Source organism: Diospyros lotus, chromosome 8 (genome assembly GCF_014633365.1).
Source record: "Diospyros lotus cultivar Yz01 chromosome 8, ASM1463336v1, whole genome shotgun sequence".
Classification (NCBI taxonomy): domain Eukaryota; kingdom Viridiplantae; phylum Streptophyta; class Magnoliopsida; order Ericales; family Ebenaceae; genus Diospyros; species Diospyros lotus.
The window spans coordinates 6,659,034-6,684,683 of NC_068345.1; the positions used below are offsets into that span (position 1 = coordinate 6,659,034).

At 36.4% G+C, this 25,650-nt stretch overlaps 1 protein-coding gene across 1 annotated transcript; it reads left to right on the top strand.

The window, feature by feature from the left end:
* The first annotated feature begins 4,711 nt into the window (after positions 1-4,711).
* Positions 4,712-25,409, top strand: LOC127808820 (replication factor C subunit 2). Its single transcript, XM_052347467.1, has 12 exons — positions 4,712-4,881; positions 5,007-5,085; positions 5,312-5,391; positions 9,938-10,057; positions 10,189-10,258; positions 10,334-10,407; positions 11,584-11,704; positions 11,807-11,869; positions 12,225-12,284; positions 21,499-21,624; positions 24,371-24,454; positions 25,182-25,409. The coding sequence occupies exons 1-12, from the start codon at positions 4,838-4,840 to the stop codon at positions 25,284-25,286; spliced, it is 1,026 nt and encodes a 341-aa protein (XP_052203427.1). The 5' UTR covers positions 4,712-4,837; the 3' UTR covers positions 25,287-25,409.
* Positions 25,410-25,650: the final 241 nt, after the last annotated feature.

Here is a 25,650-nt window from a genome sequence, read left to right on the forward strand (position 1 = left end):
GAAGGGAAAAAAAGAAAAAAAATATTCTTAAATTTTAAAAATAAAATTATATATTTATTTAAAATTTAAAAAATATAGTATATCAATATTATAATTAAAAATATAGGATAACATATAATATATAACACATATTATGTATAATAATATTTAATATAAATTATCACTCAAATAAGTAATTTATTAATTAAATTTATTATTTTATTTTAATAATAAAATTTTATTAAAAATAGGTAATTTTATCATTTAATAATCAAATTCATTGAACAAAATATTATAAAATATTTTTTCTCAAAATTATAAAGTAAACACATTTTCAAATTTTTTGTTTTAAGAAATAACTTTTTAAAATGACAAAAAGAATACGTTTTCAGTTTTATAAAAATAAACTGAAAATAAAAAACTAGAAATGAATTTAAAACTCAAAACTAAAAATTAAAAACACAAAAAGAACACAGCCTAAGTATTTGTTTGGCCATGTTTCGAAATATAAAGTGCATGTTTCAAAATATAAGTTTTTGTTTGGCCATATTTCAAAATATAAAGTGCATGTTTCGAAATATAAGTTTCTATTTGACCATGTTTCGAAATATAAACTCGAAAAATCGACTAAACTCCTACGAAATCGAAAACCTATGAACGACCAACTTCCAAAATACCCACGAACACAACCCTAACCTCATATGCTCACGTGATGGCCAGGGATGTGGCTTTACGGAGTGGGATGGGATTATACAATAAGTTAAGGTTGATATGTAATGTTTAAAGTGCATGTATATATCTATATGTGGGCATGTGTCTTTGACCAGGGGCATGCCCATGAGACAATGTATATAGTATATATAATGTTTATATGGTTTTGCCTGTGATATGCCTATAGGGGTAATATAACGTGTTGGCGTCCATGAAACGCGATGTGTTCTCTAAGGAAACAATGGTCAGGTAAGGTTCACCTAGAGGCATCTTAACTAAGCCCGAAGCTGTGTCTGAGCAGGTCCCTTAGGGGTCGAGTTCCTGCTTCGGCAACCCGCCATGAGGCCCACCTTCTCCTGGAGGGCCCCCTAGGCAATTCGGCCCTCTAGGGGGGATTTTTCTTAGACTCGTCCGAATGGTACTAATGTGCAGGTCCATCCCCTGGTCCGTGTAATAGTACCATTGTAACAGCCCACCTTCTCAGGACGTGTTATGCCTTTAGGAAATTTGATCTTGTTATTTTTTTTTCTAAGTTACATTATTCCTGAAATTCCCTAAGATCTATCTATTGCTTAACGAGATATTTACACTAGAAAATAAATACAAAGCGGAAGCTAAATCGAACCTGTTCATGGCGATACATACATGAATAACTGAACATAGCATTTATTACAAAGTTATTACATAAACTTCTGAAGATAAAACAAATGTACTTAATTCTTAAACTATTCATATTACAACATAACATGACACATTTCCTCGTTTTTTGACGTTTCACATCACTACACATCTTCAACCTCTGTACCATCACTGCAAATCCCGACTGGAACGTTGAATGTTCCAGGGGCGAACCCAAGTTAGATGTTGAATCATCTAAGTAAGGGTACATAATGTTATGTCATATGTGTATGCAATGTCTTTCCTCGTAGGTGTCAACTGCACCCCTCATGCTACCTACCATTTTAGCGGTCATCTCTTTCGAAGTCGGGGTGTATGGGTGCACCCTTGGTAAGGCAGCGGTGCCAGTTCGTACTCCCTACGGCCTCATATGCGTGTGATCAATGGCATTAATGTGTATTTATGCATTTCATAATCATGTCATTGATGCAATCTACGTGATGGGTACATTTCATAGTATGTCAATATGATATAAGCATTCTCGAAAATAAACATTTATAATCGTACTAAGCTTGAAATGGTACACTTATAGCTAAGTTGTCTCGAAATGCGTGCTGACCTCGAAAATTGTGTCGAGTAGCTATTTCTCAATCCTCTTGCCCTCAAGGACTCCTAACACATTAAATTTATTTTTAGAATATTACTTTACTATTTTTCATATTTTCTACAATTTTTCTCTTTATTTCTTCAAAATTACATAATAATTATCTAGACTTTCATAATATCCAATTTCTCTTTACTAATATTTCTTAAATAATACTTCTAAAATTCTGAAATTTTCTTGGAATTTTTCAAATTAAAATCCTATTTTTTTCTTTATTTCCATAATAGAAAAACTACTTAAATAAATAATAAAATTAGCATTTTCCAGAAAAAATTTCACAAAATATTCCAGACTTTCTTGAAATTTTTGAAATTTTTTATTTCTTTTTTCTTTATTTATTTATTTTCTTTTCTTTTCTTTTTTTCTTTTTATTTTTTGCCGGGCGCGTGGAAGACACGCGTCTTCTTCCCACTTGCGGGCGCGTGCAGCCACGCGCCCGGTTTGGTTCTTTTTCTCCGACGGCTTCCTCGCCGCCGGCGAACCTCCCGAGCCCCCGAGCTTCGAAACGAGGTGCTACCCCCCCTAAATCTGACCTCCCGAAACCAAATATGGCCTTAAAATCGAGAAAAAAAACACAAGAGGTACCTCGATTTGTCGATTGAAGGCACGGCTCGGCGACTTGCGCTTTTTCCGGCGAGGTCGATTCCTCCTTCTTCACTACTCCGTTGGCCACCAAATGCTCCAGAAAACTTGCCCACGATGCAAGGATCACAACACTACTTTCAAAACTCGCAAACGCTACCTCAATCGACTGCTCTAAGAAGTAAAATTTTGTGGATGAATGGGGTTGCTTGATCGCGACTATTTATAGCCAAACTCGGCCGCGAACGGTCAAATCGAGGGTGCCACGCGTCCCTGAGGCTATTCCTAAGGCCATCTCCCATTAATTTCCCCCCTCTCCCTGATTGCTTGTTGCAAGCGCGGCCATACGCCTGTTCTGATTTTTTCCAGATTTCTAGATTTTTATATATATATATACATATATACCTATACACCTTTATATATATATACATATGGTTATGTACATATATTCATATACATATACACATATACATACGTTTACATATACTTACTTATTTATATATATATATATCTATTCATATACTCTAATAACATACAAATTTATATTTTTATCATTTATTTCAAACTATATGCTATGATTATATCTTAACATTTGTAATTGACTTCATATAAATTATTAAATTTACTTTATTAAATTTATCGCTTAACGTCATAATTCTAATAATACCAAATTATTATTCATGATGACTTAGAGTATTACAACCGTGGTCAATTGTCTTTGATCGTGTAAGGTACGACTATCTTACGTTCAATAATAGTGTTGTTTATTACTCTTCTCTCATATTTATACTGACTTAAGTATCAGAGGGCATACAAGGGTGAGGAATCCTCACGTGCCTTCTAACTTGTGCCTGTGAGTGCAAATATGTCCAGAGCACATAGGAGGCCAATCTCGAGCTATACCAAATACGCCCCCAGGAGATCACCTGCGACTACGGTTAGTACATCAAGGATCAAAGCTACCCAACACTTATCTCCGCCAGTAGGCTCTTGCCAGCTGTCCACCTCTCTCTGCCTTGGCTCCAGCTTTCCTACGTTGTAAATTTCTATTGTCGTAGTTTTTTGGCTACAACTGTTTGAGAAAACATGGAATTAATGCATTTAACTACAATTTTTAAAAAATCACCATTGAAGAGATGATAGCAAGAGTTTTGATTAAATAAAGGATATACCTTACACTAAAAGATAAGAGAAAAAGAAGAATAAAGCTTGTCTTTTTGATGAAAAAGTCACAAAAAAGAAGAAATACTCCAAGAGCTCCAAATCTCCCTACTTTGAGAGCTTGATTCTACCACAATTAATGGAGAAAAAATGAAAGAAGAAGATGAAGAAGAGGGTGAAGAAAAACTACTAAGAAAGAGCAAGAAATGAAGAGGAAGAGAAGAGAAAAGAGAGATATGGGGGAGAATGGGCTACATGTCCATATTTCAACCATCCCTTCTTCCAAATTCCAACTTTGCCCCCAACTTTTGCCTTCCACACACACAATATGTAAGCCTTCTTTGGACATTTTGCATTTTCATTTCCCTTTCTAATTTCCTTATTTATTCATTTTCCACCATATATATATATATACACATACATCTCATTAAATAAACCCATATTTATACATGCCCAAATCCATTTAAAAGCCCAATTGATATTAGGCCCATGGGGTTATTTTAAATCCATCATTTTCATTGAGCTTCAAACCCTTGGTACAACCCACTTTATAACACATATACATTAATTTACTCACATGACCTAACATATTATTTCCCACTAACTTGCCTCTTAGACCCCATATAAAATATTTTCGATATTCATCAAATAGAGTTTTCATGTGTACACATTATATCGAAATATAATTAATATCTATGACCCACTCAACGGGTCGTTATATCATTATTAGTTCAAAAAAATTTAAAAACTAACTAGGTGAAATATAAAATTCGGGAATATACTAAATACTTAAAATTAAGAGTGTTTATAGTCAGTGTATCAAAAATTATACTAAAGTTCCAATGCGAAGTATAAAAAAAAATATTTTATATTTATAAGATACTATTATAACATGTTTTAAACTAATCACACCCTACTCCATATTCTTAATTTGCGAGCATTTCAAACTCCATCGTCTCTTCGTCTGTAATTAATTCTCCACGGGGTAGAAGTAGAACGAACCGTCTTTAGTTCCAGAACAAGGGTATATAAATTTGTAGCTTTGCTCGTCCCGCTTGCTTTTCACACGCGCGGGAATATAAACCTAGAAAGAGGGCGGGCAAGGGCAAGAGGTAACCAGAGATGGCGCCGGTAATGCAGAGTTCTCAGCCATGGGTCGAGAAATAGTACTCTCCCTTCTCTCTCCTCATTACTTCCAATTTTATCTTCTTTTAAACTTTACATATTCATTGCTTGCCATTTCGACATTTTTGTTGTGGGGGTTTTGCTGATTGATATGTTATCTCGTCAGTCGACCGAAGCAAGTGAAGGACGTTGCTCATCAGGACGAAGTCGTTCGTGTCCTCACCAACACCCTCGAGACCTCCAACGTAAACTCGGTTTTCTACTTGTTCAATTTCCGGCCAAATGATTTTATTTTTATTGTTGATGTCGGTTTAAAGCCCTGATTTTTATGTTAATTTTAACAAGTTATGTCTCGGAGTTCAATCTGGTGCGTTAATTGGTTATCGAGGAAAGGGGTATTGCTCTGATTATGCTATACCTTGATTTTGAATCTGTAATTGTTCCGATTTTCTGTGTTTCTCTGTTATGCAGTGCCCGCATATGTTGTTCTATGGTCCACCTGGAACAGGAAAAACCACCACTGCCCTTGCCATAGCCCACCAGCTTTTTGGGTACTCTGCCATACTCTTCCGATTTGTATCTGCTTTTTACAATTGTTGGTGAAATAAATTTGAGTATAAAAATCTGGTAGAGGGTTACCCTGGAAGTGCATTTGTGACCTACTAATGACTATAGAAATGCTACTGGGAGTGATCCTTTTTGATCACCCGAGGGTTCCACTTCATGTAGGATTTGGAGTCATTTGTATCTTACACTGCTGTGAGTGGTTTATTTACTGTGTTTTTTTTACTGCTGGCCAGCAAAAGAACTTATTATGCAGTACACTCCAGATTAACATGAGGGTGACCTTATTTCCAAAGAAGTAATCATTTCATTAGGGAAAATTGTTATTGGGCAGGGGAAATTTTCTGTATATTTGAAAGTAGAACTTGTTATTATGGAGTACAAATATCCATTATATAAAGTGTGAGGAAGAGAAAAGTAGTTGATTAATTGATTCTGTATTAAGCAGGGGTTAAGGTAGGGGAAACGGGGAAATTGCTAATCTAACTTGTATATGGAACAGAGTGGCCCTTTTTTTGGGTTTCTAAGTAAACAGAGTGGTGCTCGTTGATGAACTGTTTTAACTGTCATTTCAAAGTTTAAATTGGTGAAGTGAGGAATTCATATTTATTTATATACTTTTACATGATAAAAGGTGAGCTCTGGCACAACGGTAAGGTTGCTCCATTCTGACCTCTAGAGGTCACAGGTTTAATTGAGGAAACAACCTAATTCAGATAAAGTGTAGGACTGCATATAATTGACTTCCCCAGAGCCTGCAATGCAGGAACCTTGTGCAGTGAGTTCACCTCTTCTTTTTTTCCCTTTTACATGATATAGTATATAATGGGCTTAAAGAGGATATGGTCATAGATAGAGACGATTGGAGATCTAAAATATATGTAGTGGACCCTATCTAATGGGATTGACGCTTGTGATTGTTGTCTTCCTACTTTTAGATAGCAAGTCTTGATGGTAATGGTGAGGTTGCTCGTTTGTAAATGGAAGGTCATGAGTTTGTGTTGTGGAAACAACTTCTATACAATTAAGGTTAAAATTGCATACAAGAAAACCCTCCGTCGACCCTTGTAAAATGGGGAACCTTGTGCATTTGGGGCGCCTTTTGTTTTTTAACTTCATTTTCAACCTAACTGAAAACTTAAGTTGTCTAAGGAATGGGTCCAGCAATGTACGTGGAGTTCTTTAATGCTCCTCCTTTAAATGTGACCCCATAAGATAAATAAATGCACAAATAAAGAATAGAGTGCACAACAAAACAGAATAGACATAGATAACTAATGTTTGCATTTAAGACAATTAGTAGAGCTCCATTATTCAATTTTTGTTTACGATGTGGTACAAAAGTTTATGTTGCTAGATGAGGTTTGATTAATTATTTATATGTTGAACACTAACATTTCATCTATTTAGGGCTTCTTTAAGGCTCCTCCCAATCTCCCATAATTTGAAGGTGGTAGGCATTGATTGTGGAAAGGTGTAAAGTGAGGGTAGTGCATTATAAAAACAATGCAATGCTAAAGGAAAAAAGCTTATGCCTTTTAACAAAATGGTTAATTGCTTAAAATTGAAGATATATAGTGGTGGGTGATAGGATCACAAATGAGTCGAGCTGTTCAAGTGAGGCTCGATGTTTGACTCAACAAAAACTCATTCGAGTTTATTCGTTAAAGTAAATGAGTCGAGCTTGAGGTTAACCTTGAAGCTCGATTTGTGAGATTAAGCTCTGTAAAGCTCAACTCGTTAAAACTTGCGAACATATTAGATTAGAGCCTCGTGAATACTAATAGGCTCAATTAGAGGCTTGTAAATATGCTCAATTAGAAGTTTGTGAATAGCTCGTGAACAAGCTCGTTTATAAATATATTAATACATTTATTTATAATTTTATAAATATATTATTTAATATAAAGTTATCAATCTTTAAATTATTGTAATAATATAATTAAATTGAATATGTTTAAAATTATTATATATATTAATTTAATCATTTAACATAATATAATATATGTATATATAATAAAGCAAAATACCAAATTAGGTTTAAGCAAAATAACAGGTTCTGGTGAGCCTGGGCTTCAGCTCGAGCTCGGGCTCGCTAGCAGGCGCTTGACCTCGGCTTGTCAACCTTTTGATGAACCGAGCCCAAGCTGAGCTCGAGTCTAGAAATTGGATCGCGAGCTTAGCTTGAGCTCAAGACTAGAAATTGGCTCGCAAGCCGAGCTTGAGCTCAGTGAAGCTCAGCTCAGTTCAGTTGCAACCCTTGTGGGTGAGCTAAATATGTTGGAAACATTCATCATTGAAAATCTTGATATTAAAATTCACTTAGAGAAGGATCTGAATTTGTTTGAAAGGATTATAAAGTATCACCCAGTAGCAAGAATTTGTGAGGAATTATATTTTACTCTTAGCTACATAAGGACTTGTATATGTTAAGCACTATTAATGTGGTTCTAGTTTGTCTCCATGAGTTGGTCATGGTAATAGTACTACAGGACTAAATTTTAGCACTAACGGTACACTTTGGCTATCCTTGCATGACCTTTTTATTAGATTATCACCTGCTTTCTATAAGAATGATTGTGGCACCCCTTGGCTCAATATATGAATTCTGCTAGAGCACATTACTAACCACCATTCGGAGCCTTGCTCCTAATATTTTGATCTCCATGCATTATGTGATGGATTTCATGTCTTTAGTGGCTTTGACTTGTTCAATGGCTCCAACATGTCTAATGTCTCCTAGAACTTCAATAGGGCTAAGGGTAGTGCCTATTCTCTCCACATAAGAACTTTAAGGTTCTATAGAGTGGAGGCTAGAATATGGGTTCATCAAAGATGGATACCTTCCTTCAGTGCCTTTTTACCTTGATTATTTCATAGAAAGAATCCAACAGACGAATAGCATTTGACCTGCACACCTGATATACACTATGTTTTATGTCTATACAATCTCCATGATCTAGCATTGATGGTGCCATTACCTCCAATATGGGGTGCCATGCCTCTACTATTCACATGTGGTTGCCCTGTTGCTAGAGTTTCAGGCTATAACTCATGAACACATACCTTGGACTTCAACTCCTAGCTGGGTCATCCCACTTTAAATATGAGGTATAGACCTCTATCATTTAATGATTGCAAAATACAAATAAACCACCTTTTTGCTACTGTAACTCAGATTTTTCATTGTCTCTCTCTTTCCTCTCTTTGAATTGTATCTCTTCTTTTCCAGCTCTGACGCTTCCTGCACTACATGATTCCCCATTGTAATTCTTTGAAGGCAATCTAACACCTCAACCTTCCCTCTCATCAACAAAATAAAAATGGCTTGAAGTTTACCTTAAGCAGCAAATCCTACTCCTCTATCCCCAAATGAATGTACTTCTCTGATGCCCAAGGTGTCTTTTAGGCAAAATTTTATTCCTGTATTCCCAAATAAATGTTAATACTGAAATGGAGCTCTTTTATGCCCATGTAAAATGTGAAGCCCTAAATACAGCAAAACCTACAAGAAGCAATGACATATCCTTTAAGAAGCATAACTTTATATTGATATTCTATTATGGAGGTGCTAGATGGAAGAACTAACCTCACTCAGAAGATGCTATCACTTCTTGAAGTCAACTCTGACTGCTATTTCATGGGCAGTTCTCTGGTCATTTTGGATTGAAAATTTTTGCATGTGTCATTACTCATAAAGTATGCTTTTCTTCTCCAATTATGTTGGTCTTGGGGCATTGTGAAGCCCATAACGGACCCTTGTAGAAGAATCTTCATTGTTCCTTGGTAGGAGTAGATATACAGGGGGTGGTTTGTTGGACCAGAGTTTGATCTCTTGGTTCATGGCAATCCAATCACATAATTTAGAGTTTGGATATTATTCATCCTTTATAAGTGGAAATTATTTGGGTCTAGTTGATAATTGATACTAATCAAATTACTTGGACTAGTCAATTGAAATCCAGATGGTTCAACTAAATAATTTATTTCTATTTATTTATTATTTATTTTATCACTCAAGAGATTGTTGTCTATTTGCTTAAATTACATCGAACTTGATTATGTTAATGTCTGGTCTTTAAGGAATGGGATGATGCATTATTACTTTCACTTAATTATTCCCAATTGGGAAGGCTAGCTTATCCCTAACTTTTAAACATAGGATCTGATTCTACTCATATTTGTTTTTCTATCATAGAATGGAGGGTCTTAGATGCTATTTACAGCCAAAGCAGTGAGAGGGCATACAGTAGATTTTCTAGGAATCTGGATGATAGAAAACTATTTAGGAATTAGGCGTTTTTCCCCTTTGGCTGTTAGTGATTGCTCAATGATTTTATGTTGCCATTTTGGTTTGGATGACATATCTGGCTTCACTCTCCTACCAATTTAGTTATTTCATAATCCTTAAAATTGGCTTGGTAGCCTTACATTTCTTGATTCCTTTTAGTTATAAATATCTCTTTCATTTAACAACATTTTGGCATGAACTATGGTCTTGTTTTTGCTTAATGACACCATTTTCTTTGACAGACCTGAACTCTATAAGTCTAGGGTCTTGGAGCTTAATGCAAGTGATGACCGTGGGATAAATGTAGTTCGCACAAAAATCAAGAACTTTGCTGCTGTTGCAGTAGGTTCCGGACGTCAAGGGTATAATTCTCAACGTTCATTCACTTTATTTTGCTGATACTCAGATATATGCTCCTTTGTAAGCTATCAATATATATATGTATATACATGTGCTTGTTTCTAATTATTTAAATGTGTCTCCCATGCATCAGGGGCTATCCTTGCCCACCATTTAAGATAATCATCCTAGATGAGGCAGATTCCATGACTGAAGATGCTCAGGCAAGTTTATAATTTATCATTATTTACTCATTCAATATTGTTTCTTAGAAGAAATATCCAATGACTTCTTTTCAGAATGCTTTACGGCGTACAATGGAAACTTACTCCAAAGTCACAAGATTCTTTTTCATTTGTAATTACATTAGCAGGTGCTTTTTCCTGATGCCCTTTCTCAGTTTCCAATATACAATTTGATTGTTTATTTGTTTTGCTCTCCTGCTGACCATTGGTCCAATTTCTTTTTGTTCTCTTTTCTCCCCTCCCCCACCCCACCCTTTTTTGTGGACTAGAATGTTAACTTGTTTCAAATTTTACCCACTTCTAGGTAACTTGTTTTATATTATGATGTAACCATTTCACTGAAAAAATAAACATGTTTTAGGATTTACTCTTTGATAATCCTCTGTTTACTAGAATAAACAATGATGTAAGCAACTCTCTTTTTCTTATATGTTTATTTTTTCATGTAGAAATAGTTAGAAGTATTCTTGTAATATACTAACTATATCCAACTGGTTCCTACCCTGCCTTCCAGAATTTATCCAAGTTTTAGATCAATAGATGAGAAAATCCTTTATCATTGTTGAATAACATATTAGCATACATAAAATACAATACTTCAACACAGATATCTTATTTGGACTTCTAAGATTCGAATGACTCCCTTCAGGTTTTCAGTTGACGTGTCACACAGGCAAAGAGATAATTTCGTATCTTCATGTGCCCATGGGATACAATAAAGTTTGAGTTTATGAGATTAATCTCTTCTTAAGAAGACCAAAAGAAATAACAGAAAAAAGTAAACCTAAGTGTCACTAAAAAGTACTAATTTTTATTAGTCAGATAAGAAAATAATGATTTTGATTAACCCTATTGGGAAAAGAGATAGAAGATGTACTTAGACTCTTAGACTGTAACCCATTAGAAATTTGATGGCTCCAACTAAGGAGAATACCCTGGTTTGCTTTCCTCTTACTCTACAAATGTTATGAACTCAAACTAATACTGGGAAGTTAGAGGAAGTAAACTTGTACAGTGCCCCGCTTCTATCCATATTGTCTCTCTGTTGGATATACTTTTACATGTTGAAGTATTCTGATTGAGAAAAAACATATTTTATAAGTAATCTGTGTGATGGTCTTTTGGTTGCCAATTATGAAATAAGTATATACTATTGAAGGGATCAACTATGAGAACAGAATGTTTTATGTTGAAGAATCCAATGGTTGCCACTGTGTTTTCTGTTGTAATTTAGTTGCAGTTTTTCATTCATTTGAAGAGATACCTATGCAAACATATTGTTTCATGGTTTTGTTTTAATATAGGATCATTGAGCCCCTTGCTTCTAGATGTGCAAAGTTTAGGTTCAAACCACTTTCAGAAGAAATTATGACGAGTCGTATATTGTACATTTGTAAAGAGGAAGGTCTCAATCTGAATTCTGAGGTGCGAATCTGATATCAGAAGTTTGTTTTGGAGCAATGGCTTATGATAAGATCCTTCCATGCAGTTTTATTTATGACATATACATTCTTTACACCATTATAGGCTCTTTCAACCTTAAGCTCCATCTCACTAGGTGATCTTCGTCGGGCTATAACGTATTTACAGGTGAGAGGTTGGTTTTTAGTACTAGAAATACATGTACTTAGATTCTTTTATGTTACCTTTGATATATTCAATAGAAGATCACCTGAAATTTCTAAATGAATGGATGGAATTTTTTTCTTTAGCCTTACTCTTGTTCACATGCCACTTAATCAAGCCTAATCTGGACTGTTTAATTTTTGAAGCTTTCTATGCTCATTGCTTAATAAATTATTTTAACTAAAAATATAAATTCTGGTTGACTTGTGATTTTCTAATCTAATCTTTAATTTCATAAGAAATTGCATATTCTGCTTTGTTCTAATTAACTGTTAGTATGGAGCTTGAAATTTAACTATCATGTATATGGTTGTCACAGGGAGCTGCACGCTTATTTGGATCATCTATTTCTTCCAAGGACTTGATTAGTGTGTCAGGGGTAAGATGAAGATCCTTTGATTTTTTATGTTGCCTGTGGAGTTTTCTAATAGAAAGAAGAAGACAGTGGTTTTAGTATTACTCTCAGTCTACTTTACATGTTACTTCCTATTAAACTTCTTTAGATACCATAAAAAATCTTCCTTACTAAGGTTTGTGCGCACAAAGATGCATTTTGGAAAATCCGTAGAGTGATTTTCTTGGAGCAGCTTGTGTGTTGTGTTTAAGTATCCTCGGTGAATTCAGATAAGGCATATCTTCCATTGGATGTTGATAGTTTTGTCCAGCCCCTAAAATGGGCTGGAGTTGAATTGGAATTTATGGGAAATTCCGTTAGAACAAAGTTTAGGAAAAGAAAAGAGAGATAGAGAGAGACAAGAGTAGAGACTTGAGAAAGAAGAGAATTGTTATTCATTCCAAAACTGCCTTCTATTTTATCCTTCCCTTATTTATTCATAGGTAGGTAGGTTAGTTAGTTCTAACCCCCTCTCCCGCCTTTCATTCTCCTTCTACTTATTACAAAAATACCCCTCAAGTCCTAACAATTCCCCCCCCCCCCCCCCCCCCCCCCCGCCCCGGCGATGAATTAATTCTTGTCCTCAAGAATTTAGAGCAAGCTGATAGCATGGGGAAATCTTGTCAGCACATCTAGCAGGTACTCCCAAGTTGGTTGGTTTGGTGGTAAATGGGACCATCGAATCAGCACTTGAGTAATAGGGGCAGCTCTTCTATAAATCACCCTTTTATCTAGAATTGCCCTAGGTTCAATGGGCTCTTCTGATTCCTCCTCTATAAGTGGTAAGACAGCAGGTGATAGACCTTCATTTCCTTCCTCCACTAGGGGCAGTGAAGTCCCATTAGTGGCTGTCACTCCTCTAGCCTTTTTTAATAACGATACGTGGAATACCAGATGTATTCTCACATCTTCTGGTAGTTGTAATCGATAAGTCACCTCCCCTACCTTCTCTACAACTGCATAAGGCCCAAAATATTTTGGATTGAATTTGGATACTGTCCTTTTAGTAAAAGCCGGCTGCAAAAATCTTCTGACCTTCAAAAATACTACATCCCCCACATTGAACTTCCGCTCACTTCTCTTTTTATTTGCATAGTGAACCATTATACTTTGGGCAATTGCTAATTCTCTTTTTAGCTCTGCTAAGACTTCTCTTCTTTTCTGAAAGTATTGTTCTACATCTGCCATTGTAGCAGTAGAACTGGAAATGGTAGGAAGTAACGGCGGATTGTACCCAAACACAACTTCAAAAGGGGTTTGTTTAATAGCTGTATGATATGTAGAATTGTACCACCATTGAGCAAGTGATAGTCAACGGTGCCAACTCCTAGGCCTAGCAAAACACATACAACGAAGGTATGCCTCTAAACACTGATTTACTCTCTCCGGTTGTCCATCCGTTTGCGGATGATAGGCTGTAGATAAGTGTAGACCCACTCTCAAATTCTTGAATAGTTCCTGCCAAAATTTACTGGTGAATATCTTGTCTCTATCGGACACAATGGTCTTGGGAATTTCATGAATTTTAAAGACTGAATCTAGTAATACTCTGGCCACTTCTGAAGCTGTAAAGGGGTGTGTCAAACTAAGGAAATGAGCGAATTTAGTTAAATGGTTCACAATCACCAAAATTGTATCCTTTCCTTCTGATTTCGATAAGTCTTCTATGAAATCCATTGAGATGTCCACCCATGCTTGATTCGAAATTGGTAGTGGCTATAATAACCTTGGTAGAGCCACTGTTTCATGCTTGCATCTTTGGCACACTTCACATTCTAGCACATATTTCACCATAGTTTTCTTTAATCTTGACCAATAAAAAAAATGTCTTACCCGGTGATAAGTGGCTCTTACCCCTGAATGCCCACCTACTGCTGATCCGTGCATGGCCCTCAAAATCTGTAATTTCAGCTGGTCATCCTCTCCTACCACAATTCGGCCTTTGAACCAAATGAGTCCCCCAACAAGAGTATAACCCTGCTGTCTGGTAGTCGTTACTGCTAACTGTTGTAACAATGTCTGCAACCAAGGTGTCTGGTCATAATTCCTCACCACTTCTTTCACCCATTCGGGAGTTACAGCTGATATGGCTTGGCAGACCCCTTTTTCCTCTCTTCTGGATAGCGCATCTGCCACCAAATTTTCCTTTCCTCTTCGGTATTGGATTATATAATCCAATCCCAAGAGTTTAGAAACTCTTTTCCCCTGTAAATGAGTGTGAATCGCCGTTGAAGCAGAAATTGAAGGCTTTCGTGGTCTGTTTTAATCACAAACTGATTATTCTCCAAGTAATGACGCCACTTTTCAATAGCTACCAAGACTGCTATCAACTCTTTATCATACACACTCAAGCCTAGATGTTTAGGAGCTAAACCTTGGCTTATGTAAGCCAAAGGTTTCCCTTCTTGCATGAGGACAACACCCACTCCACTATCACAAGCATCTGTTTCAACAACAAACTGTTTTGAGAAATCTAGAAGAACTAAAACAGGGGCTTGAGTCATGGCCTGTTTAAGGATTCCAAAGGCTGCTTCAGCTTTAGGATTCCAATGGAAATTGTCCTTCCGCAATAGCTCTGTCAAAGGCCTACTAATCACTTCATAATTTTTGAAAAATTTTCTATAATATCCTGTCAAACCCAAAAAACCCCTTAACTCCTTCACATTCTTAGGCTGTGGCCACTGTACCATTGCCTCTATTTTTTTAGGATCTGTACTCACCCCCTTTAGTTGAAATTACATGGCCTAGATATTCCACCTTTCCTTGAGCAAATGTACACTTAGACATCTTGACATATAATTGATGAATTCACAAGACCTCAAAAGTGGTTCGTAGGTGAGATAGGTGGGTTTGTAGGGTTGGGATGTACACAAGAATATTGTCAAAGAAAACAAGTATAAATTTGCGAAGGTATGGATTGAAAATCTAGTTCATTAAAGCTTGAAAGATGGCAGGAGCGTTTGTCAAACCGAAGGGCATGATAGTGAATTCATAAAGCCCTTGGTGTGTTTTGAAAGCGGTTTAAGGGATATTAGCTAGTCTCATCCTAATTCGGTGATAACTAGCCCTCAAGTCTAGTTTAGAGAAGATGACAGCTCCATTGAGTTCATCTAATAAATCCTCAATGATGGGAATAGGAAATTTATTCTTTATAGTAAAGGGAATTGAGCTTCCTATAGTCTATACAAAATCTTCAAGTGCCATCTTTTTTCTTGACAAGAAGGATTGGAGAGGCAAATGGACTTTGGCTAGGTTGTATGATTGAATCAGTTAGCATGTCCTTTACTTGTTTCTCGATTTCATTTTTCTGGGCAGGGTTATATCGGTATGAACGGATATTTATAAGTTCTGTATTGGGTTTAAGATGGATAGCATGGTCTAAGGGTCTTTGGGGTGGTAGGGTAGTTGGCTCTTGGAAGAGGTCTTGGAATTCATGCAATAATAGGTGCAAGGGATCATCAGTGTTTATCTCTATTATTAGTTGCATTGTAGCTGCTGTTCCCGTAGACTGTGGTTTGTCCCCTTCCTCATACTCCATTGCATGAATAGAGTATAATTCTGCAATCTGCTCACTCTTCCGGTTCATTAGCTTGTGCAACCTCCTTCCCGATATTACTTTGCATTCTCCTTGATCTAGGCTTCCCATTAGTGTCAGCTTTTGGCCTTCAACCTCCACTGTCACCTCCAGCTTCTTGAAATCAAAGGTTAGAGGGCTTACATTCTTCATCCAATCTACCCCCAACACAATATCACACCCTCCTAACTCCAAGACCCTCAAGTCCGCCACAAACTCTACTCCTTGCATCACCCACTTGAAATTCAAACATTTATGGTTGCTATAGATTCGGTCCCCATTAGTGACGGTCACTGATAGTGGGTTGGTTCTGGTAATTTCACACTTGAGATCTTGGGCTGTTTTCTTGTTCACAAAATTGTGGGTGCTCCCGTTGTCGATCAACACCGTTAACCTTCATCTTTCCACTTGTCCTTTAACTTGTATGATCTTCCCTATAGGACCCCCTTTCAACGCGTGGAAGGAGATTTGTCCTCCATCATCTTCCTGCTCATCCCCCGCATGGGGCTCTTCCTCTGCATCTTCTTCTTCTACCCTATCTTCTTCTGTCTCGTCATCATCGGAAGCCTCCATCTTCAACATTAACCTCCTACATTGATGGCCAGGTCCATATTTTTCCCCATATTTGAAGCATAGGCCTAATTGGCGCCTTTGCTCCAATGTTGTATTCTTGCTTGTTCCTATTTTGTTTCCATTCTTGACGCCTCCTTGGGTTGTTCCTCCCACACCTGATTTGAAATTACTTCCTCCGAAAGGAGTTCCCCCTCTGTTGACGATCGACCCTCCTTGTGGCCATGGCCTATTCTTCTTGAATATTGCCTCCCATGTTACTTCTTGGAGACGTGCTTTTTCTGCTGCTTGTCTTACCGACACTGGCCCCAACATCTTCACTACGGATCTTAAATTGTCTCGGAGTCCGCTAATGAAACTCGAGACGAAGTAGGACTCGGGCAAGCTCGGATGAGTTGCTCCTATCAACGCCTTTAATTCCTCGAATCTTCTTAGATAATCTTCGACTGATCCTTGCTGTTTCAATTTGTTAAATTCTTCAACCGTGTTTGCCAGATTTCGTTTGCCAAAACGACCACACAGTTCGTTGGAAAAATTGGTCCACGCCACCCATCCCCCTTCTGATTGCCTCCAACTTTGGTACCACGCATCCGCAATATCATCCAAATAGGCCGCTGCCATCATCACCCTTTGTTCTTCTCCTATCCGGTACAATTCAAAGAATCTTTCACAGCGTCGTACCCACCAGCGTGGTTTTGATCCATCGAAGATTGGAATTTCCAATCTTGGCACTGGCGGGTGACCCCCTTCCAATCTTGACTCGGAATTCCTACCATGGATTTCACGTTCCCATGCAGTCCTTTCCTCTGTTCCCCTCGGGCCTCCCGGTTTTGGTAATATTCCATCGCCCCTTACGTCTATCTCCATTCTTGGAATAGACTCTTCTTGTGATTGGAATTGTGGCCATGTCGACATGATCGCAAACATGCGATCTATCTTCTGTCCATAAAAGTCGGCCCATTCTTGACCCTTTTCTAGCTCTCATATACTGTCTTTGATGGCAGCTAAATCTTCCCTCTGGATCGCCATATCCCCTTTGGATTGCCATGTCTTCTCGTTGGGCCCTCACATCTTCTTGCGTCTGGCCCATTAATCCATCAAGATTCTCTAGGCGAAGCTCTAGTTGTTTCAGGCGTGTTCTTTCCTCCATGCCTTCGTGGTTGCTGAATCGGACCTTCTGTCACCTTCTAATCGCGCACCAGAAGCCGTCGAAGAAGGCTTAGCTCTGATACCACTTGTCTAGCCCCTAAAATGGGCTGGAGTTGAATCGGAATTTATGGGAAATTCCATTAGAACAGAGTTTAGGAAAAGAGAAGAGAGAGATAGAGAGAGACGAGAGAAGAGACTTGAGAAAGAAGAGAATTGTTATTCATTCCAAAACTGCCTTCTGTTTCATCCTTCCCTTATTTATTCATAGGTAGGTAGGTTAGTTAGTTCTAACCCCCTCTCCTGCTTTCCATTCTCCTTCTACTTATTACAAAAATACCCCTCAAGTCCTAATAGGTTTTAGTGTTAAAAAGCCTTTATTGATAAGTGGTTGTGGAGGTTTGAAGGTGAGGGTAAGTGCTTTTGGAAGAGAGTTCTTGTTGATAAATATGGTTCTCTCTATGGTAGGTGCCTAGGTGGACTACGAGATCTATTAGTGTCGAGCTTTGGAAGGTAATATGTATATGAGACCTATTAGGCCTTCCCATGGTGTTGAGCTTTTGAAGGTAATATGATATCTGGGTTGAGTTCCATGTAGAGTTGTCCCTTGCCTGGATTTTTTAGGGCATGGCCTGACACAGCTCATAGACATGGCCTTTATGGGTTGTGCTGGGCTGGCCTATGTGGCAAAGCCAGGGCTGTCCATTAATAGTTATAATTACAAAAAAAAAAAAAAAAAAAAAAAAAGAGTTGCAAACTTACAATTTTTAAAGTAAAGAAATTTGAAAAATACATTGAAGTAATGCTATATACTAAATAATGCCTCCAAATATTTTTATTGTCTCCAAATGTTGAAATCTATTATATATAGGACATATGTTTCTGTCATCTTGTTCTTGCCCTGTTATCCGCTAAGTTTAGGAAGTTCAGTGTTGACATGTTCTTGAATTGTAGAAATTGGATCCCTTCCCTGTCCTTGCTTTTGCTGTGTGCTACAGCAATGCATTTTGATTAAGTTAGATTGTAACTTTTCCATATTCCAGTCTTCCCTGACAGCCTCTATTTGGCGGTTGCTGGACTATTGAACAAACGTGAAAGTTAAGCTGCTCTTAGTGTTACTAGGAACAATAACATCCAGTTGAAGTTGTGTGTTTAGAGCTCTGTTTTTTTCCCAGGTTTATGAGGTGGGTCCTTTCGTTCCATCCTTTTTAAGCATTCTGCTATTATCATATCTTCACACACAAAAAAAAAAAAAAGGACCATTGGGGTTGGTGGAGAATGATTTGTGGTTTTTCAATTTAAAGATTAAACATGAATTGCCTTTGGTTTCAAACTTGGTTACAACAAAAAATACAAATAACCATTGGTTATTGCTTCACTATATATCCTTTAGATCAACAGTGATAGATGTTGTCTTTGGTAGCTCTTTATAGGCAAAATATCTAAAATATCCTTGTTGTCAACTTAAAATTAAGGGGTAGAAGGGAATAGAATGGAGAAGAACAAGCAAATCAAATGTGGAGGGAAATGGCTATTGCCTGAGCAGCACGACAAATGTAGTCCTTGGAGAGACAAATAGTAAAGTCCCAAACTTTAAGGAGTCTGGTGGTGGAATGAAGAGGTACAATTGAAAATTAGAAAGAAGAAAACTTGTTGTAAGGCTGTATATCAGTGTAGCAATGAAGAAACCTAAAAAATTATAAAGAAGTGAAAAATGCAGCAAAAAGAGCTGTTAGTGAAGCAAGATCAAAAGCATATGAGAATCTATATAAACGACTTGATACAAAAGATGGAGAAAGGGATATATATAAATTAACTAAAACAAGAGAAAGAAAAACAAGGGATCTAAATCAAGTAAAATGCATAAAAGATGAAAACCAAAATGTATTAGTGAATGAGGGAGTGATTAAGGAGAGATGGAAGGAGTATTTCACAAAATTATTCAATAATGGTGGGGACATAAGAGTTAAGTTGGGACATTTTAGTAACTCCGAAGGGAACGTGAGCTATACATTTTATCGACGCATAAGTTCAAATGAAATAGAGCAACCATTAAAAAAGATGAAAAATCATAAGGCAATGAGACTGGATAATATACCAATAGAAGTATGAAAATGCATGGGAGAAGAGGGCATCTCCTGGCTAACGAAATTATTTAACGCAATCCTTAAGTCAAGAAAGATGCCAGATGAGTGGAGGAAGAATACTTTGGTTTTTATATACAAAAACAAATGAGATGTTTAAAACTGTGAAAATTACAGAGGAATTAAGTTAATGAGCCATACTATGAAACTCTGGGAGAGAGTTATAGAGCAAAAGCTCAGAAAAGAAATAAACGTCTCGGAAAATTAGTTTGGTTTCATGCCTGATAGGTCAATAATGGAAACTATATACCTACTGAGACGTCTAATGGAAAAGTATCGAAATCATCAAAAGGACCTACATATGGTGTTTATAGATTTAGAAAAGGCTTATGATAGGGTCCCTAGAAAAGTATTATGGAGGGTTTTAGAGAAGAAAGGAGTCCAGATAGCCTATACACAAGCCCTTAAGGACATGCAGAGACAAGGGTCAGAACATGCAGAGGGGATACTGAACCATTTAAAATTACAATGAGACTGCATCAAGGTTTTGTACTAAGTCCATACTTATTTGCTTTAGTAATGGATGAACTCACTAAATACATTCAGACAGAGATGCCATGATGTATGCTATTTGCAGATGGCATAGTGTTGGTGGATGAAACAAAAGAGGGAGTGAACACTAAGCTTGAGTTGTGGAGAAACAATTTAGAATCTAAGGGATTTAAATTAAATAGAAAGAAAACAGAATATATGAAATGTAAATTTAGTAAGAATGCAAGAGTGGAGGATGTTATAATAAAATTGGAAGATCAAATCATACAAAGAAAAGACTATTTTCGATATTTGGCATCAGTGATTCAAAAAGATGGAGAAATTTACGAAGATGTCACGCATAGAATTAAGACAGGTCGGCTAAAATGGAGAAATGTATCGGGGGTATTATATGATGGTAAAATCCCATTAAAATTGAAAGAAAAATTCTATAGTACAGTTATAAGACTAGTTTTGTTGTATGATTTAGAATGCTGGATAGTGAAATACTAGCATGAGCAAAAAACGAGCGTAGCGGAGATGAGGATGCTAAGATGGATGTGCGGCCATACAAGAAAAGATAAAATTAGAAATGAGCTTATTCGTAATAAGATAGGAGTAGTGCCAATCGAGGAAAAGATGAGAGAGATTAGATTAAGATGGTTTGGTCATGTGAGAAGGAGACCAAGAGACGTTTCTGTGAGAAGAGTTGATGAAATGGAACAATTAGTGAAAAAAGAGAGGTAGAGATAGACCCAAGAAGATTTTGAGAGAGACATTAAAATTTGATATGAAGTGTATGCGCCTAAATGAAGATATGACAAAAGATAGAAGTACATGGAAGTCTAGAATTCATGTAGCCGACCTCATGTAGTGGGATAAAGGCTGGATATGTTGTTATTGTTATTGTTGTATCCTTGTTGTCAACTTGGTAATAAAAGCTGAGAGCCTGAGATCTGGAGCAACCCAATAAATTCCTTCACAAATCAGTCCACAGACTCCACTAGTGGATCCTTGTACACTGGGCTGGGTCAGTGGACAGAAAATACTAATGGAATTTTATTGTATTTAATGAAAAAGAAGGATGCCTGAGACTATATCTATTAGACATTTTGAAATGCATCCACAAAATTTGGCCTGTGTCCTTTCTTTGCTGTGTATTACTGCACCTGGCATGGGTACTATTATCTTAGCAAAATAACCATATGTTTTCTCTGTTGTTCTCTTCCTAGAAGTTGTTTTGCTTCTTGGAATTCCCTGCTATCTACTAACTCCTGAGACTTCAATTAATCAGGTGATTCCTCAGGAGGTTGTTCACTCTCTGTTTTCAGCTTGCAAAAGTGGTAATTTTGACTTGGCAAACAAGGAAGTCGATAACATAATTGCTGAGGGATATCCAGTTTCTCAGATGCTTTCTCAGGTATAATTGTTTCCAACTTTTTTAGTCTTAAATGTCCTTTTACTTCCTTTGGTTTGAGCATAAAGTCAAATCGCTAGTGTTTTGGGAGTGAAAAATTAAACCTTTGTGGTTTGGATTAAGTTGTAACCTTTGATGTATTTCTACCAATAATGTTATGAAAAAAACATCTTTTACCCGTCAAAAGTATATTTTATCTGTTAAGTCTTTTTGTCCTCATTCCCCAAATTGTCTTCCTTCTCTCTTGTGGCAGGTTTTGCCCTCCTGCCATTCTTACCTCCTAATCTGTTTTTGTTCCTTCAATTTTTTCCTCTTTCCCCCACACCTACCTGACCAGTTCCACATTTGCATATGAATATAAGAAATAAAACCAGATTAAATCTGCTAAAGTACTGGTTCACTGTTTATTAATTTAATGATTCAGCTGTTTTTTTTTTTTTTGAAATTGAACATGTTCGATGAAATATAAGTAATCAGAGATGCTAAAGGGCAATTTGGGCAGGTGATTCTCATTTCACTTGCATGGCTGAAGGTCAAGCTTCACTTATTGATACAGCGTATAGCGTGACAAATTAAAGAAAACACTGGACTAATCCTCTCACAGGCACAAAGGGTCAAGAATTAGAGAAACACTCTCAATTATAAGAAATAAAACTATGTTTGTATTTGTTAAAATAAACTCCAGGCCCTCCTAGTTATGGGCTTGAAGTTTTAAACTTCCTATTTCTAAGAGGTAAAGGAATTCTAATGAAAAAAGGAAAAGTAAGACTAAGTAAGAACAAAACAGGATTCCTAAATACTCTAGAATAAGAAATCCTAGATTAATTAAGAAATACTTAAATCTTCCTAAAACTAGTAGAATAAGTCCTAAATAGTTAAATAATGAAAATTACAAAAATTATTAAAAAGAAGCCCTGCATTACTTGCAGCAAATCTCATGATTGTGAAGCACTAGATGTTGGTAAGGCTGTCTTCCAGTTTGTTTCAAATTAGTACACAAGTATAAAATGAACTGCCAGACCTTTTGGTTCTCGGTTGGTTGGCTGGCCCAGCTTTGTTAAGAGTATTGTGTACATATATGTGCGCAAGCACTTTTGGTTCTCTGTTGAATCAGCTGGCCTGTTTGGTTACAATATTGCATTTATATATGTGCACAAGCACATAACAGTTCACACACACAGCAGCGACAATTATGTATATGTTGAATTCTTTTGACGGTTTTATTTATTTGAATAGTACACATACACACATACATGCATACTTGTTTGAATTCTTTTGACGGGTTTGGAACTGAGGGCATTGGGCTCTGTTAGAGATAGAAAATTAGGGAGAAAATGATTTGGGCATTCTTTATATCTTGCATCACAATCTATTTTACACTTACGTCTAAGCTACTACATGGGGTCATATGATTTTACTTAAAACATGATGTAAAAGATATTTAGGAAAAATTATGAAATTGTTCTTCTAACCAAGCTCTAATTGTGATATCAATCTCATGCTTTCAATTTTTTTATTGGACGACTATAAGCCCATTTTTGTTATGAGTTAAATATGGGACAATTAAGTTCCGTCTAAAAAATATAAACATAACTAAGATGAGGATGCTATAGTGGATATGCGGTCATATAACAAAAGACAATTAGAATGAGATTCTTCTTAATTAAGGTTGGAGTGGCTCTTGAAGATATCACGTGTAAGTTGCAATTAAGACAATTTGAACATGTGAGAAGACCAATAGACATGCTTGTAAGGCAAGTTGATGAAATAAAAACAGTTTGCAGTAAAAGAAATAGGCGAAGACAAAAAAATTAAAAAGTAGATAATAATCCCTTAGGTACGATAGGGTATAATGGCCTTTACAAAAGATATACTATGAATAGAGATGGTTGAGGAGTTGAAATTTATGTAGCTAACCTCACTAGTGGGATTACAACTTGTGATTGCAGCAACTCCCAGATAACTACCCGACACCTAAAGGGTTTTTGGGAGTCCTAAGACTCCCACGGTAGTGGAGAGGATGAGGAAGAAAGAAAAATGAAAACCAAATGCAAAACAAAGTTTTCGAACTATATATTATGGTTTTAGTTTTTAAGTTCATGAAAATTGAAGGCAAAAAAAATGAAAAAATAAAAACCAGAAGGGAAAGTTCTGTCAACAGCCCTAATCATCCCTTGGAAGTATGTAGGAGATTGAAAGCTCGAGCTTGGTGGATTCTGAGAAAAGGGGGGCTCTTTGGAGCTAGTTGATGTTTTCTCTATACAAAGGATAGGGGATCATTTACTCTTTCATATTTTTGTGGCTCAGGATTTTTGGAGATTTTATTTCCCTTTTTGGTGTCCATTGGTTATGCTAGATTAACTGCTGGATGTTTTACTTTCTTGGGGTGGGGCTTCTCCTAATAGGAGGTTCTTTTATTCCTTTTTGAATTATGTTGCATATGTGGGGTGAGAAATAAGAAATCTTTTGAATGTTCTGAGAGTAATCCTTTTTTGCTTTGGGGAAACATTCTCATTTTCCATTTAAAAAGGGGTTTGCCCCCTTTGGTGATTTCTGTTTATGTTATCATTTTTAAATAAAATGGAAAGTTGGAGGACTTAAATAGAAAATAAAAAGTTTAATATTGAAATTGGAATTCGAGTTAAGTTGAAAGAATAATTTGATAGCTTACCAAAAGGTATTTAGCCATAACTTTAATGATTGCTTATCTAGTTGAATTTTGCAAGTTTTGATATAATTTCTGTTCCAGTTGTTTGATGTAGTTGTTGAAGCAGATGATATTTCGGATGAACAGAAAGCAAATATATGCAAGAAATTGGCTGAAGCAGATAAGGTTGGTGATATCAATTGATTCATTTATGATTGCTGCAATCTTCTAAAATTGGGATCTAAAACAGACTTATCTAGAATATGCTTCTAAAATTTGGATCTAAAATAGACTTATCTAGAATATGGTTTTGATGCTAAAATTTGGATTTGTTATGCTTTTGTAAAATTAAAATGACTTGTCTAGAATAGGACTAGATTTCTAGTGAAGTAACAAGACATCTCACAAAAAACATGTTCCTTCGAGATTACAGAATTATTTTAATCTTATCATATATATCTACAAGGTACATTGAGGCTTTTTCTATTTAATTGGTTTAATATTGGCCCAACATTTCCTAAAGCAAAGAGGTTCTAACCATTATGGGACGACTAATTGGCTGATACAATTCTTCTTCATCCTTGAAAAAAAAAATTAGTTGATCTAGAGTAGCCTTAGCTAGCATGATACATTCTTCCCTCCCAGACCCTATCATGGACTTTTATGCATTAGGTTGCTCTTTAATTAAGATTAGGGGAAGAGATTTCTCTGTACCTTGACTTGCTTTATGCTGTGAGTTTGAGTGACTGACAGCGGCGGGTTTTAGAGTTGACAGGTTTTCTCTTCCCTTTATTCATTTTTTTTTTGGTGCAATTTTTTCCTGCACATGTTTCTTTGTAGTGTAGATTCAAATTAGAATAAGTTTCAATAGAAGTGCATGGCATAATTCTTTTGCGTTTTTGTGGGTTGGCAGTGTCTTGTTGATGGGGCAGATGAGTATTTGCAGCTGTTGGATGTGGCCAGCCAAACAATGCGAGTACTTTGTAACATGCCACTTGAGTTTTCATATCAAAACTAAGTTAAAAAATAGATGCAAACGATTGTGCCGAATCATTTTGAAGGAAAGTGTTCAGAATGGGTTCATGCAAATCAATCTAATGTTTGTGCGTATTATATATATCCATGTTAATTGGTTACGTTTCATGTTGATAGTGTTTTCCTTATCCTTTCTTTAGACTGATGAAACTATTATATGTTTAATGGTTGATGCTTTGGAGTACAAACTAGAAACTGGGCCCAATCGCTATCAGTGGCTTCTGAATCTCATTTGAATAATGATATTTCGTCCTATTTGGTGGTCTCAAATGGTTGTTCTATTTGGTAGTTTGAAATGTCTAATATGTCATTACATTAGTTTTAACAATCATCATAATTGTTTTAAC